Source organism: Puma concolor, chromosome E4 (genome assembly GCF_028749965.1).
Source record: "Puma concolor isolate L17-30 chromosome E4, mPumCon1.1.hap2, whole genome shotgun sequence".
NCBI classification, from domain to species: Eukaryota; Metazoa; Chordata; class Mammalia; order Carnivora; family Felidae; genus Puma; species Puma concolor.
The window spans coordinates 60,989,848-61,007,043 of NC_141683.1; the positions used below are offsets into that span (position 1 = coordinate 60,989,848).

Genomic DNA, 17,196 nt, shown 5'->3' on the forward strand with positions numbered 1-17,196 from the left:
GAGAAACTGAGGTTAATTCCTCAAAAATGATTGTTTACTTTCTTTGTCATAAGTTTACTTAGGGACTGGTTCTTTTCTTAGGTAATATGTGTGTATTTCATAAGTGCTTAAAGTAAATGGTCATCAAAATGATAAAAAAACTAGAATTAATTACCAATCTACTATGTATATACACTTTCACTGCATGATCTTATGCAATTCTTAAAATAGTCCTTTAAAGTAAGTATTTTAATTCATTTAACTGATAGAGAAAAAAGATGTTTATAGGAGTTAACTTACTTAGAGTCACAAATTGATAAAGGTTTAAGAGCCAGGATTTGAATATAGGTCTGTTTGATTTTATACCTCATATTTGCTACACTATGATAAAAATTATACTTTTACATGAGCAGTTGCCCTATGGCTATTTAATACCATTTGTGCCCAAATCATGACATTGTTAGATAAGTTTATTTTAAGTTATTCTATTATATTTACAATATATCATTTATAAGAGTCAAATATCAAGATATGTTTCAAAGGCACATATAGAGGCTCCTTAGTTTCCCCATACATTTTTAAGTTTTGGTATAACTTTGGTGTGTTAAATTGTGCCACTTTTTTTTTTTTTTTTGCTAACTTTAGTATTTCACTACTCTTATTTTTTAATTTTTTTAGAATGTTTATTTATTTTGAGAGAAAGAGCGTGAGCAGAGGAGAGGCAGAGAGAGGGAGAGAGAGAATCCCAAGCAGGCCCTGCACTGTCATCACAGAACATGATGCTGGCCTCAATCTCACAAACCATGACATCATGACCTCAGTCTATATCCAGAGTCAGATGCTCAACTGACTGAGCCACCCAGGCACCCCAGCATTTCACAACTCTTAAAACAACAAAAACAACAACAAAACAAAAAACAAACAAAAAACACGAAAGAGCAACAACAACAAAAAAACCTTACAGTTTTATTTTCATGTAAAGCACTTTGCTTTTTTCTACTTAGTCACTAGATGGCAGTTCTGTATCTCTGTATGTTACCCACTGCTGAAGGAAATGAGAGGTTTTAAGTCCATTTGCTCTGTATGAATGATGATCTGAATAGGCTTTCTGGTCCATCCCAGGCTGCCTGAATTATTCTGTGGTTGTAACGCGAGATCACTAGGACTGCTTAGTCAGAGGCGTGGAGCAGGTTTGGAAAGCACCCTGTAAATTTTTCTTCAGATGTGAGTTCAGGCACCTGTTCTCTCAGTCTGAGCACACTGGAATTTATTGAATGAATTTTGACTTTTACTCTCTTCCTATAGTTAATAATTCTGAGAGCTCCATATCCCTGGGAAAACCCCCCCCACATAACTCATAAAGCCTTTTCTCAGCTAAAAGGAGGTGAAGGCTGTGGTGTTGCCCAAGAGTTTAATGCTTAAAGCAAATACAGCTGGTACTCATGTAAAAAAAAACAAACAAACAAAAAACTATAGCTTTCTCCCTGAGTGCTTTTATTGATGGCCCTATGGAATTAGAGAAAGTTTTCAAATAAAACTACATTCTTTAGGACCTCATTTATTGATATTTATTTTTAAGTGATATGCTCTGAAAATCTGTCTAAAGAATTACTTCATAAAACTGAAATAAGACTGTCTTTCAATTCTGTTTTATATTCTTTAGTATTTGAAATACTATTTAAACTATAAACTCTTTTATATTCTAAAATAGATAATTATAATCTCTAAAAAATGTTCCTGTATGAAAGATTAATTTATGATAACAAAACTGGTTACCACCCAATTTTTGACTTATTTTTTCCTTCTGAAATTACAGTCAACCCTTGAACTACATGGGTTTGAATTGTGCAGGATCATTTATATGTGGATTTGGTTCCCATAAATATAGTACTGTAAATGTATTATCTTTTCTTTATGATTTTCCTAGTAATATTTTTTCTAGCTTACTTTATTGTAATAATGTAGTATGCAAAGCATATAACATACAAAATATGTGTTAATTGACTGTTTATATTATCACTAAGGCTTCCAGTCAACAGGTTTTGGGGGAGTCAAAGTAATACACGGATTTTTACTGTGTGGGGGTTTGGTGCCTCTAACTCTGGTGCTGTTAAAGGGTCAACTGAACATATAAAATTGTGTTTTGAAACCTCTTCCTGAAACTCATCACATCTTTCTAATGCAAATGGGCTAGTTTAAAGGTAAATAGAATACAATTTGATCTCTAAAAATTCTAGCTTTGTGTAATAATTGATAATATCAGGCAACTCAAAGTTAAGTCTCTCTACTCATTAAAATTTTTGTTAATAGTGAATAGCCATGTCTCTTACCAAGTCCTGGAAAATAAAAAGAAATTAAATAGTATCAGCACTCTCTTACCCTTTATGTTGTATGGTTTATATGCAAACAAATTGTCAAAAGTCAGAAAAATGCTCTGACTTGAGAAAACCAGCAAAATCCTATTTCAGTCCATTTTCAATTCCTTTGAAATTGGCTTAAAACTCTTTTCTTAGGTTCCTGCTCTGATCAGTGTTCCTTGGTCCCCTCAATGCCTAATTTGATTGCAAACTTATTTGAGGAATTAAATATTGTTTTCCATTGGTTGTCCTTAAAGTATCTGTTATAGTGCTCTTCTACAGTAACGACTCAGTACAATTTATTATTTCAGAAACATCTTTATTTGGGAACAAATCAAGGAAAAAGATGTGAGTAATGTGAGGTAGCCTAGTTGATGGTTCTTGAGGGATTACTCACATGTGTCTTGGCTAGAAACATTTAGAGAGTAACAGAAGCATTGGTCAGATCAAAAGAAAGGTGTGGGTGAATGTGATTCTGAAAGGATAATGATGGAGACATAAAAACAAGAAGCCACTTGAATTTTGTTGGAATGTATTACACATATCAAAGGGCTGGAAAAATTGTTTAATGTAAGTTCCTTCTAAACTCCAAGGCAAAAAGTAATATGAATTTCTATGGTTATTATCAACCCACAAAATCATGATCTAAAAGACAAGTAAATAACTAAAACATAAAGCAGAGTAAGAAAAATAGGGGTTAAAGGAGAGAGAGAAAGAGGTAGAGGGAGATGGTTGAGAGAGAGAGAGATGGTTGAGGGGAGAAAACATGGGTCATCTAGTCATCTGTGATGATAATTCTTGGGTGCTTGACACTTTGACCCAGTGGACCAGGGGAGGGGCAAGGTGGAAGGTGGTTGGGACTGACTGGAAGAGATGCAGGACAGCCTGGGGGTGGAGGCACTGACTTTGAAAATGGGTAACATTTGGGCAAGATGTTAAGGGGAAGAAAGGATTTTTCTGGAAAATATATTTTCATTTTGTGGAAACTCCCAACTAGCTCAGAGAAAAATTTAGACATTTTAACTTTAGAAATAAAAACAGAAACTGTTCTATTAATTTTAAGAATGAAAAGCAGTTAGCATCTGGAAAATGGTTAAAATTTAAGATGAGAATGTGAGGAATGAATTAGATATCACACTTTGTTTTCACTTTTCTCTAGGGCAGTAGGGCTCAGAGGTGAAATGAGGTTGTATCTTTGCTTTGTTGAGTGTTAGATGGTATAAAGCTCATTTGTTGGACAACATGGTTGATATCCTATGGAGAATGGCAAATAGGTCAAGCAGCTCATCTGAAAGAATAGCTGAGCCCATAAAGTTCTTAGCTTATAAGGGTTGCTTATCCTTTATTGGACATCTCTTGAAGTACTGTGTGCAAGGTATTTGTGGTAGATATTGAAGGAAATGTAAACAGTTATAAGGTCCCAGGCTCTTCCATATACATGAAATGATTTGCAAGATGTAATATGATTCTGCCAAGGTGTTTGGTATATATTGTATTACAGAACTAAAACAAAAAAAAGGAATATTTTTGAGGAATTATAATTAAGGACGGCTTCTTAGGAAGGGTGAAACTTAGATCAAGTCCTGAAAGTGATAGTTTTTGAACAGATGGAGGGAAGGAGAGTAAGAATTTCAGATGAGAAAAGAGAATAAAGGCACAAAAGTGAAAGTGAATGTGGCATTTTGTCAGGGGGTGGGGTTTGTGGGGCAGGATGTGACAGGCACCAGGTGACCAGGTGATGTAAGAGGTGACTCAGTGTATTCCTCAAGCAACCAGCTTTGCTTTTCCACCTCCTGGGCCTCTTTTGCCAGGGGCCTGGTCTTATCTGGATTGTTGTGATAGTCCCCAACAGGGTTCTGTACTTCCACTCTTAATCCTTTCCAATCTTTCCTCCACAAGGCCTTGAGTTATCTTTCTCAAATCCACATTTACTTATATCTGATATCTGCTGACACTCATTCAGTGACTGCTCCTAACACTTGAGAAAAAAAATCAGACCCTGGAGACTGCATGACAGGCTTTTCCTTACCATTCTCCGTCTTTGGATTTACCACCCACTATTTCCTACATTTTGTTTGTTCCAGCCTTAAAAAATACCCTCGTTTTCTGAAAAATAGTCTAGTTTAGGATCCTTCATATCTGTCTTTTTATGTTTCTTTTATATTCCTAACCTCCCCCGCCTTTAAAATCGACTTACTTTCTATTTATTTGTTCATCTAAACTCATGTTAAACTTTACTTCCACTTAGACACTTTCTGAGACTTCAATCTAGAGAGTCATTTTGGCATCCCTACTCTGGGACCCACATACCTGTCTTCTTTTTCCATAATGGTTGACTTATGCGTGTCTCATAGACAGTTGAGCTCCCTAAAGCTAAGACTGCCCTTATTCTTTGTCTTTCCTCTATCAAACATAGCACCCGACATTTTTTAGGAGCTCAGAAAATATTTGATGAATAGCTAAATAGTAGGAGACCACACTGACTAGAGCGGAGGGTGCTTATTGGCAGATGGTAGAAAATTTGCCTCTGTTCGTACATAGTGGTTGAAGACGTGGGCTTTGGGTCAGTTTCCCTGGGCACAAATACCAGTTATTTTTTTAACTTGCAAACCTAAGCAAAGTATTTTGCTGTGCCTTAGTCTCTGTGCCTTAGTCCCCTCATCTTTAAACTTCTATCTCACAGGGGTTTTGTGACATTTGGATGCATTACTTTAAGTGCATTAACTTCAATGCATTAGTTTATGTGCTCCTGGCACTCAAAATATTAGCTGTTATTTTTTTGTCATTATTGTTGTTATATCTGGTTTTGAAAGTTGCTTTCATAATTGAGTTGACTCTCATTATTCGTGGCTTCTATATTTGCGGAATACGTATCTGCAATATCTGTGGCCCTAAAATCAATACTCACAGGGCTTTCACGTTCATTTGTAGACATGCATAAAGTGGTGAACAATTTGAGTTACCCTACATGCACTTGCCCCGCTCGGGTGGAATAAGATGACACTCTGCCTTCTTGTTTCAGCTTGTGCTGCAAACAAGTATCCTTTCTGCAATCTAGTTAGTGCCATATTTTTTTTTTTTTTGCCTCATTATGCTTTTTGTTGATATCACTGTTTAAAAAGCACCCCCCTCCCTGGGCATAGTGCTGCACCTCTGTCTAGTGTTCCCAAGCACAAGAAGGCTGTGACATGCCTCTCGGAGCCAAGAAGGAGGACCAGTTATTAAACTCTCAATGTATCCGCATTGTCAGGTCAGGAGAATCTGAACTAAGGTACTTATCTGATAAAAGGAAAAGTAGCAGCCAAAGTTGAAATAATGGATTTGGTAACCATAGCTAGGGTAAAAATTGACTATAGTTCTCAAAGTGTGGTCCCTGGACCAGCAGCATCAGCATTACCTGGGAACTGATTAGAAATGCAAATTCCCAGGCCCTGCTCCAGACCTACTGAATTGGAGACTCTGGGGGTGGGTACTAACAGTTTGTGTTTTAATAAATCTTCTATGTGATTGTGGTACACATTATGAGCCAATGACTTAGCAAAATGATTGAGAGATACTACCGTGCCTAGAGATTTCTTTGGAAAATAAATTCCTTAAATTTAAGGAAAATGTCAGGTGATCAAAAAGCAATGCTAGCTAACCAATCACGATACGGAAGTGAAGTATTGTTGGGAGAGAAAAACTTTGCAATAATCAGTATAGAGATGAAGACTAAAGATATAAAACTCTATGTGCTCTCCTCACATATACAGAGAGGATAGTGGGTTAAGAACAAAGTCTTGGGAGTTACTGTAGGTTTGGTACCCTACTCCCCCCCAAAAAAATCCAAAGGAGGGAACAGAGAAAACAAAATGGAAGGGAGAGAGTATAAAATTATAGGCAATAAGAACAGGAGGGGTTACTGGGAGAGCAGTTTTAGGAGAGCAACAGGGTTGAAACGCAGTTCTACCACTCTGGCTAATCTTCTTAATCCATCCCATTCAATTTCCTCCAAGCTTTGTTTTTTTAGGAAGTCTTTAATGTTAGAGATTAGTTGGGTTAAAGAAGAAGGTGGTGAGGAGGTGGAAAACTGAGTTGCGCTTTATATCCACAGACCATTAATGAAAATGAAACTATAACAAGAGTGTTTTTCTTCCTTGCACTATTTGGAACTATATTAGATTATGGTCCAGAATGTTGCCACAACTGCAGCTCAAATAACTGGAGAGAAAATTCAGAAGTTGTGGGGGAACCAAAAAAAAGCAGGTTCTCTTTGCTATTTTTTTTCCTCATTTTTCCTGACCCCCTTTATCAACACATTTATTACTTCTACTTTGGTTATCACTAATGATGTTGACTTTAACCTTCTCATCGATCAAATTGTTAACTACTGCAATGAAGAGATGTTAAAAGGAATACAGCCAATTATGAGTTTTAACAAATCCCTCTTCCCTCTAACTCACATTTCTCATCTAAGCAATAAAGGGATTGGAAGAGATTTGTCATATCCATTCCAGTTCAACAATATTATAATTTCAATAGTTCATCTGTTTCATTGTAAGGATTCCAGAGGTGCCATTTTAGCTTTCTGTGTGTGAAGCTCTTCTTTTCCATGATATGTTCTGCTTTAAGAAGACCTAGGTAAGTTATTTTCTACTTATCATATGTTCTGATATTCCCTCCTTTCTTTAAATTCCTTTTCAAACTTGAAATTGATGGTAATTTATTTTTGTGCATTATCTTATCTCTTTAAAATCTGGATTTCTTTTTCTATAGAGTCGTGTATAGCATGTATTGGCTTATTGTAAAACTGGAATGCCATTGTTCAGAAACCTTAGAATGTTGTTTAGAATTTAGATCATGAAAGAGAATTTATATGCTTTTGTGAAGAGTAGGATTTATATTTTATAGATGTCTACAGGTGTTGTAACTTGCCAGAAACATAGCATTAGATTTTAGCAGAACTTGAAAATCTGAATGATAGAAAATAAATTACATATCTCATATCAACATTTACAAAATAAATTATCACAGTGTTAACTTACCAATATCTATTTTTATATTCTAGGCTCTCAAAGTATCTTGCTTACATTATAAACATCATAAAGTTTCAAAGACGAAGTGAATTAACTTTTCAGCAAAAGCTTTACTTGAGTGTATCTTGGCTTCCTTTTTGACAGTTTTAGCCTTAATGTTACATTAATGTTTCTTTTTCTGGGAATCATAATCTTGTAATCAGAAAAAAAATTTGGTGAACATTTTATTTTTTAATGGAAGCTTGTATTTTGTGATATGCAAGTGTTCAAACAATTTATAAGAACTAACCATCACCACCCACGTATAAGATTGTACAGGAATGGAAGAATTTTGGCTAATGTATTGTATAAAATTGTTCAGCCAAAGTGGATGGCAGACTTTACCACTTATAATGATTTAAGGGATTGAAGTAATATTTTTTTTTTGAAGTAATATTTTAAAATACAAACTATCTCAACATTGGTAATATATAAGGTATATTACATACTGTGTTGAATAACTAAAATAGATTTGTTATCTTTCTTCCATTTATAAGGATGTACCCATTATTTGGATTCTTTGAAAAATTACAAAGATCACTTTTTTCTATTCTCCTTTAAAAAATTGTTTATTTTAATTTTTAATAGAACAATTAACATTGGGTAAAGGGTCACACAATTACTGAAAATGCTGTTTTTTTTGAAAAGTGTAGAAGTCTAAAGATAATAGAAAGTACATTTTACCATTGTCAAATCCTTTGAGGATCTGATAGGCCTCTATCTAGCTGTACCCTGAAGAGACGGAAGATTAAGTACCAGGCACAAGACACGAGGGAACAAGCTTTCAACTTGAGGACGTTCCATGGACCACAGAGTGCCTGGAAGGCTCTTAGAGAGTAAATCTGAGCTTTGTGGGTGGGCTCTGAAAGGACTTTTGCTTAAATAGCCAGAGAATACACAGCATTTTTTTCTTGATGATAACTATTACTTACCATGTAAATTTCTTTATAAATCTTTTTAAAAAATACAAAATATGACCCAAATAGAAACTAACTCTTACTGCTGACAGGCAACACAGCCTTCTCTAAATAGCTCTACAGAGAATTGGTACTCTCTGAGAGCCCACCAGCCCTTGACTGATAGTCCTGGATAAGGAAGGCCAGATAAGATTCTTTGAAGAATCTTAGCTGAATTCAGAACCAAAAACCTTACATACATTTGGCTACTCTGTAAGTATAGATGGCTGGCCTTATTTTACAGGTTAATCAGTTAAGGTTTGAGATGAGCTTAATTGCTGTTTCCCGGAATGGAATAAGAGGATTGTAACATTGATTTGGGCTGGGATTTTGCAGGTTAAAATAGGGTCATAGAGGGGAATCAGGATTTTAGCAACTTGGTTTTTGGTTCTCTCTACATTGGGAATAATGTAAGAAGCAGACAGTCTCTCCCTACAGCTTTTTTTTTTTTTTTTCCTGTTCTCCATCTGTAATAATTATCTCTACAGAATAGTTCTCTACACAAACGTCAGCCTTTTGTTTTTGCAGCCTGTTTGCTCTCATCTTCATGAATTCTTTGACTTCACCACCTTCTTGGTACCATAAGCCTAGCATTGCCATATTTACTGTAAAGTCAGTTTGGAGTTTTATTTCCTTGTCTATTTCCTCTGCCGTTTCCCCATTCTAATTCATACTGTGTCTCACATTTGAAAACCTGTGAAGCTTATGGAGTGTGTCAGTTCCTCAGTTTCTCATCTTTTTATTATCCAGATGCCCTCAACTACCATTTTGTTTAAAGAATAAGTAGATTACACAACAGAACAATGTACTCTAACAAATTGACCACTTATAGAATTAAGTCCAACCCCAAATCTATCCCCATTTAACACAGACTATCTATTATTATCTACCATGCTTTAGTTTGGGCAATATCATTTTACCAATGATTTGTAGATATTTTAAGCCACATGATGCAAATACAGTATAAGGTGAAATTGTTGCTCTTATAGAATCTTGTGCTCCCTGACTTCAGGGAAGGAGATAGAGAACCTGAATCATATGAAAAGTGATTGATTAATGAGCACCTGACAGAGTTAGTTAATTTGGTAAGGATGACAACTGACATACATGTTTAAAAAGATTATTTTGCATTATAGAGTATTGTCAGAGGCCATTGGGGGAAAATGATGAATTTCTCACACACTGTAAAAAATGAAAATCTTTTCATATATGATGCCATGATAGATGACATCTTTTATTTTAGTCAGAAAGTTTGTATAGTAGAAAATTAACAGTTGAGTAATTTTAATTCTAATAATTTGTTCATGCTTACAGTTAGGCTAAAAAGTAGTTTTAGAGGAGTGCCTGGGTGGCTCAGTAGGTTAAGTATCGGACCCTTGATTTTGGCTTAAGTCATGATCTCATGGTTCATGACTTCAAGCCCCACGTCAGGCTCTGCATCAATAGCATGGTGCCTATTTGGGATTCTTTCTCCTTCTCTCTCTGCCCCTCCCCTGCTCACTCACAGCCTCTCTCTCTCTCTCTCTCTCTCTCTCAAAGTAAATAAATAAACATTTAAAAAATCATTTTAGAAATAAGAATATTGTTGCTTTATTTTTTACTTCATTTTTTAAGGAAGAGAATCTTTTTTCCCACAATTAAAAAAACCTTTTTATTTGCATTTATTTTATGCTGAATTTATTCCTAGTCTATAAATTTTTATTTCGTCATTTTCTCCTGGGATTTCTTTCTTTCTTTCCTGTGCAATCTCCTCTTCTGGTTTAGAACCGTTTGTTCTTTTCCAGTAAGGATCATTTTAATGTGGCATTAGGAGCTCATGTATTGGTCAATCTGACTGTGAGTTATGTAAATCTGGTAGTCTGTGTTTGGGGGCTTTTGATTATATGGATTGCTCAATGACCCAATAATCTACATCTAAACCCTTAAGTTCAGCATCACTGTCTGCATTTTTAATCGATGTGCTGCAAAAATTCAGCACTCTTTTTGGGCCACTGACCCTGTGTCCAGACCTACTATTTGGCCTGGGCATACCTACCAACTACACCATTGTAACTATGGAATAGCACCCACTGGTTTTGTAAAGTGATGTCTTTCACATATTTAGTGGATTTTTCCATATGCATACCCTTGATGGTCTGTATGGTTTCACTAGTGTTCTTAAAGTGAACATGAAGATTTGAACCTTTTGATTTGCATGATGTTGTTGGGCATTCTGGGACAAGTGAATAGTGAACCATATTTGGAGATCACCTCAGGCTGCTTACTGGAAGAACCTTTTTTTCCCCTCTGTATTTTATCCTGAAGTATTGGTACATGGTTATATCAGTCAGGCTTTACTGAGGAACCAGAAACCATACGAGATATATTAAACAGAAGGGCTTCCTATACACAGTTAAGTTTTTCATGGAACGATTAGAAAGTTTGAAAGATCTGCTTCTAGGCTGAAATTTTTCAAAGGAGTCATATATAACTGGTATACCAGGGAAGCTAAAACCTTTGAAGCCACCATTGGAAACTGGAAAGTAGACAGTGGAACATTCTTTCAGAGCAGCTTCCAGTTAGCAGATCTTGATCACTAACAGAACAGTTAAGGACACTTGGAGTATGGCTCCTATCATTCCGCTTTCTAAATCTCTGTGTATCTGCATCTAATTGGATGAACCTAACTGCAAAGGAATCTGTAAATGTAGTTTTTCTTCCTACTTCTGCACGTAGAAGGAGAAGGTGCTGGAGCTTGGGAGAGTCAATCCAAGTAACTGCCAAATTGTCTTGATTCCATTTAAGAAGTCTTTTTCTGCTGCCCGTATAAATAATTAGAAAGGATAAAAATCTCAGGAATCCTTACAGCCACGGGTACTATGATCTTCTATGATCATTGTCTTTGAGTGTTGTGTTGGACTAGTTGGCTTGTAAATGTGAGAGCATAAATCTGTGTAGAAAGAAGTGTAATACTTGCTATTGTGCTAGGCTGTTATGATTTAGGATCAGTTTCTCATCCTTTTCTTCCTCTTATTTCTCTTCCTTCTCCTTCACATCCTTTACTTTCATATCGCTTTCATTATGTTCCTTCCCCAGGTTAGGGAAGTTTTCAGGTATGATTTCTTCAAATTAACTTTCTGCCCCCCTCCCTTTTCTCTCTTCTTTTGGGACTCTTATAATACAAATGTTATCACATTTGATGGAATCACTGAGTTCCCTAAGTCTATTCTTGTATTCCATAAATCTACCTTTCTTTTGTTCAGCCTCTTTATTTTCCATTTATTTTACCTTCTATATCACTTACTCATTCCCACGCTGCTTCCATCCTTGTGTTTTTACATCCGGTCTGTTTCAAATCTTGGTTATTGCATTTTTCATTACTGACTTTTTTTTAACTCTTTTATCTCTGTGGTAAGGGGCTCTTTGAAGTCTCCCACTCTTTTCTCAAGCCCACTGAGTATCTGTATGATTGTTCCTTTTTAAATTCTCCATCAGGCTTCTTACTTATATCTGTTTCAGTTAGATTTCTGACTGTGACCTCCATTTTGGCATTTTGTTTAACTCTGTCTTCTGTGTGTTAAAAAACCCTGTTATGGGGGCGCCTGGGTGGCGCAGTCAGTTAAGCGTCCGACTTCGGCCAGGTCACGATCTCGCGGTCCGTGAGTTCGAGCCCCGCGTCAGGCTCTGGGCTGATGGCTCAGAGCCTGGAGCCTGTTTCCGATTCTGTGTCTCCCTCTCTCTCTGCCCCTCCCCCGTTCATGCTCTGTCTCTCTCTGTCCCAAAAATAAATAAAAACGTTGAAAAAAAAAAAAAACAATCCTTTTATGTTTCTGGCTCCTGAGAATAATGGCTTTATGAAGAAGAGGTCATATCGTGCTTTCATTATAATCAAATCTACAATGAAAAAAAGCTGGCCTTGGTAATAACATTTAAGAATTGAATTTAGAAACCTTTTCCAGAATTTACTTCTTGTGTGCCTTTCATCACCTAACCTTTTATATGGTCATTATAAAAAAAAAATGGGAAAATGAGAACACTACTAAGTTATCAGGATAACTTAAAAAATATTTACTGATGCTTTAAGGTCACTTTTAAGGTTACACTAGAGAAATGAAAATAATCTATACATTTTACTAATCCAGGTAACACTTTCTGAAATGCCTTTGGTAAAATATTAAAATTAAAGTAAACATGATATAAGTGAAATGACACATATGCATATGGATGTGAAAGCTATTTCACATAATTTTATTGGAGATTCTTTCAGTGGGTTACCTTTAAAAAGGTAGCGATGACTTTTAAAACTGAGGATTTAAAATGTCTTTAGGGGACATCTTAATAGCAAATATTATTTGGGAAGGTATGAGAGGAGCCTGTCTAGGAAATAAACTGGTTTTTCACTCAGAATTTTTTTCCCTATTTTCACTGGTCTACTTGTCTTCAATGACCATTTAAAGATTAGACAAACAATGGCCTTTGGACTTTATGGTGATATGTGTAAACCACTTTGAAGTCCAAGCGTGAAAAGGACAAGATACATAGAAATACTAATAGTATCTCTCTGTGAAGGGATCCTTCTGGAATTATTACAACAAACAAATATATTTTACAACTTTTAAAAATTATTTTATTATTTAAATAGTTTTTGGTCCTTATTATATGTATGTATATATATATTTATTTTTGTATATGTATGTATGTATATATATGCATACATATACATACATATATATGTTTATTTTTAAGAGAGTACAAGTGGGGGAGGGGCAGAGAGAGGGGGACGGAAGAACTGAAGCAGGCTCTGCACTGACAGCAGCGAGCTCGACACGGGGCTTGAACTCATGAACTGTGACATCATGACCTGAGCTGAAGTTGGGCGTTTAACTGACTAAGCCACCCAGGTGCCCCAAGTCCTTATTTTATATTTAACTACGTCTGTCTTTGTTGTCCCTCAGGAAGCTTTTGACATGAAGTCTGAAGGACAGGCAACTGTAATTCAGCAGCTGGAACAGACCATTGAGGATCTGAGGACCAAAATAGCTGAACTGGAGAAGGGGTATCCTGCCCTGGACGTGGAGATGGCCAGAGGCCGTCATGGGGCTCAGAATGGAGGTGCGCCCTTAGAAGATGTCTGTCTTGAAGCTCTCAGGTTAGGAGAAAAGGATGTACGTCATCAAAGGATTTTACAGGCAAAGTCAATCCAGACATCCCCGACAGAAGAGGGTGGGATACCAATACTGCCTTCTGTGAATACACTGCCAGAGTGTCCTCACCACCCACCTGGGGCTGAAAGTGGAGACTCACCTGTGCCGTCCTCACCTTCCGGACCTCAGACAAAATTCTGTTCGGAGATTTCTTTGATTGTGTCTCCAAGGCGAATATCAGTACAGCTCGACACACATCAGCCCACGTTGCCTCCACCATCTCCATCCCTCCTGAAGTCTGACAGTCAAAGACAGTCCGGGTCACAGCCTTCCCATCCTTCTCTTCATACTGAGTTTGAAACCAGCCATGAACACTCTGTTTTCTCTTCCTTTGAAAACAGCCATAACATCCAACCCTCACCACCTCTGCCTTGCACAGAATCTTCCGGTTCCATGCCTGGTGTAGGCATGGCGGCTCCCCCACCTCCCCTTCTCCCTGGCACAACGAGACCTGTTGTTCCCAGTATAGCCATCCCTCCACCTCCTCCTCTGCCTGGTACAGAAATGTTACCGCCCCCTCCTCCACCTTTGCCTGATGAGGGAATACCTCCTCCCCCTCCTCTGCCAGGTGTGGGAATACCTCCTCCTCCCCCTCTTCCCGGAGTGGGAATACCCCCTCCCCCTCCTCTTCCCGGAGTGGGAATACCCCCTCCTCCCCCTCTTCCCGGAGTGGGAATACCCCCTCCTCCCCCTCTTCCCGGAGTGGGAATACCTCCTCCCCCGCCTCTTCCTGGAGTGGGAATACCTCCTCCCCCTCCTCTGCCAGGTGTGGGAATACCTCCTCCCCCTCCTCTGCCAGGTGTGGGAATACCTCCTCCCCCTCCTCTTCCCGGTGTGGGAATACCCCCTCCCCCTCCTCTTCCCGGAGTGGGAATACCCCCTCCTCCCCCTCTTCCCGGAGTGGGAATACCTCCTCCCCCTCCTCTGCCAGGTGAGGGAATACCTCCTCCCCCTCCTCTGCCAGGTGTGGGAATACCTCCTCCCCCTCCTCTGCCAGGTGTGGGAATACCTCCTCCCCCTCCTCTTCCCGGAGTGGGAATACCTCCTCCCCCTCCTCTGCCAGGTGTGGGAATACCACCTCCCCCCCCTCTTCCCGGTGTGGGAATACCACCTCCCCCTCCTCTTCCCGGAGTGGGAATACCCCCTCCTCCCCCTCTTCCTGGAGTGGGAATACCTCCTCCCCCGCCTCTTCCTGGAGTGGGAATACCTCCTCCCCCTCCTCTGCCTGGAGTTGGGGTTCCTCCACCTCCTCCTTTGCCAGGTATGGGGATTCCACCTGTTCCAGCTACCCTGCCAACTTCTGGAACAGGCATTCCCCCACCCCCTCTGCTTCCTGGATCAGGCCCTCCACTCCCCCCTCAAGTTGGAAGTAGCACTTTATCAGCACCACAAGTGTGTGGTTTTCTTCCTCCTCCATTGCCAGCTGGCTTGTTTGGATTAGGGCTGAACCAAGACAGAGGGAGTAGGAAACAGCCAGTAGAGCCTTGTCGGCCCATGAAGCCTCTGTATTGGACGAGAATTCAACTGCACAGTAAAAGGTAACATGAATTGGAGCTCATCTTTGCACAGTTTGGCAACAGGAGGGAGCATTTACCTTTAAAACTCTTGGGGAAATTACAATTTAGTGTATTTTTAAGTACTGCTCTGAAACTTATCTGTAGGTTTTTATGTTAATATTTACTGAAGCAATCTGTTATTTCAAATTTTAGACTTTTCTCAAAAGTATCAAAGGTATAAAACAAATGATATATGTGTATCAATGTATAAGATGTACAGATGTCTATCTGTATAGTTATTGATCAATCTTATAAAGATGGAAAGATATATTTTTCTTAGCATACATGCTCTATTGCTTCGTTCCAGAACCTCACTCTAGCAAATAGCTTATAAATATAAATCAAATCCTTAAAAGACTGACTGTCTTTAAGGATTTACTGACTCTTGAGGATATTTTTTGCATTCTTTTGAAGGCACAGTCTTGTGTTACTGTTCCCTTTTGTTTGCAGTAGTCTTTCTCTTCAAAGATGTGCTATGCAAAAATACACATATCCACACCCATGTGTGAAATAATTTAGTTTTGAGAATTTCCTGGCATTTATATAGAGAGTTTGTGACACAATGTGGTCATAAAGTCATACTTGGGAATGATATTTATAAAAGAATACTTCCCACCATGTATGCTGTTGGCATATTACTTATCCATGCATAGTCTATAGTTGACGTCCCTTGATCCCTGGGACAGTGCTATGACACATGGGTGAGGAATGTGCTCGCGGGGGACAAACCATACTCTTTAAACTTTACTGGCCTTCCTTTTTTTCTAACTTTCCATGATCCCTTGAATTTTTTTTTTAATTTTTGTATGATGTGGCATGCATTTAGAATAGGATCTTTCCAGGCCTCGTTCTCATTTGTTATACAATTTTCTCATCACTGAATCACATTAGGGGAGAAGAATCTACATAGTTTGACTACTTCTAAATTTGCAGCTCATTCTTTCTGTAATTTCCATGTTACTTATATATGCTGAGGCATCATGTCAAACTGTGACCCAAACTCATTTTATCCAGATACATTATAAGAAGTTATTTTGTTGTGTTGTTCCTTTGTTTCAAAAAATAGATCTACCCTTTTTAGGTGGTATGACATGAATCTACAGTCACTAAAGTCAGATAACAGTGGGTGATGGAAGTGGGCGGGAGATGGAGGGTACCACCTTGGATCATAAAATAATTTCTTTTTTAACCCGTGCATAGTTCACAAAGCTGATGAGTCAGGTTTGAATTGTGAGATAGCAAATATTTCTTGCCTTCATAGCTTATACTGAGAGGAGTTTTGCTTCTATGTTTTTTTTTTTTTTTAATTTTTTTTTTTTTCAACGTTTATTTATTTTTGGGACAGACAGAGACAGAGCATGAACGGGGGAGGGGCAGAGAGAGAGGGAGACACAGAATCGGAAACAGGCTCCAGGCTCCGAGCCATCCGCCCAGAGCCCGACGCGGGGCTCGAACTCACGGACCGCGAGATCGTGACCTGGCTGAAGTCGGACGCTCAACCGACTGCGCCACCCAGGCGCCCCAACTTCTATGTTTTTATACACTGATTTGATAACTAAGAATTCCTGGAAAGTATTTTTTTCTAGGCAAAGGTTTCATTCTATATTGGTGGCATTTTAACTTTCTTATCAAGTTGATAAAACAAGTGTTAGTCTTAAAGAAAAAGTATTCTTTCTCATCACCTTCCTGTTGCCCTCGTTTCCATCTCCTCTTCCCTTCCTTCCAGACTTCCTTCCTTCCTTCCTTCCTTCCTTCCTTCCTTCCTTCCTTCCTTCCTGACTTCCTCTCATGTTTTTTTCTCTTCTGCCCTTCTTTCCTTCTCTTCATTTTTGTTTATGCTCACGACAATATCTTGTAGTTTGGTTTGATGACTGTTTCATTGGTCTTTTGCTTAACTTTAGAGACTCCAGTGCTTCACTTATTTGGGAAAAAATTGAAGAGCCATCCATAGATTGTCATGAATTTGAGGAATTGTTTTCTAAAACTGCCATGAAGGAGAGGAAGAAACCTATTTCTGACACTATCACAAAGACCAAGGCTAAACAAGTGAGTATTTGTGTGTTTTCTGAGATTGGGCAGTATTTTGGGCATAAGTATGAAATTTCATTAGA

General features: G+C 38.2%; 1 protein-coding gene across 2 annotated transcripts in view; it reads left to right on the forward strand.

The window, feature by feature from the left end:
* The window catches only part of FMN2 (formin 2), a 399,417-nt gene that overhangs the window by 121,345 nt on the left and 260,876 nt on the right, over nucleotides 1-17,196 (forward strand). For both annotated transcript variants that reach the window (XM_086694491.1, XM_086694490.1), the window contains exons 5-6: nucleotides 13,281-15,067; nucleotides 16,987-17,131. In XM_086694491.1, coding sequence (XP_086550617.1) covers nucleotides 13,281-15,067; nucleotides 16,987-17,131 — 1,932 coding nt within the window. The remainder of the gene's footprint in view (nucleotides 1-13,280; nucleotides 15,068-16,986; nucleotides 17,132-17,196) is intronic.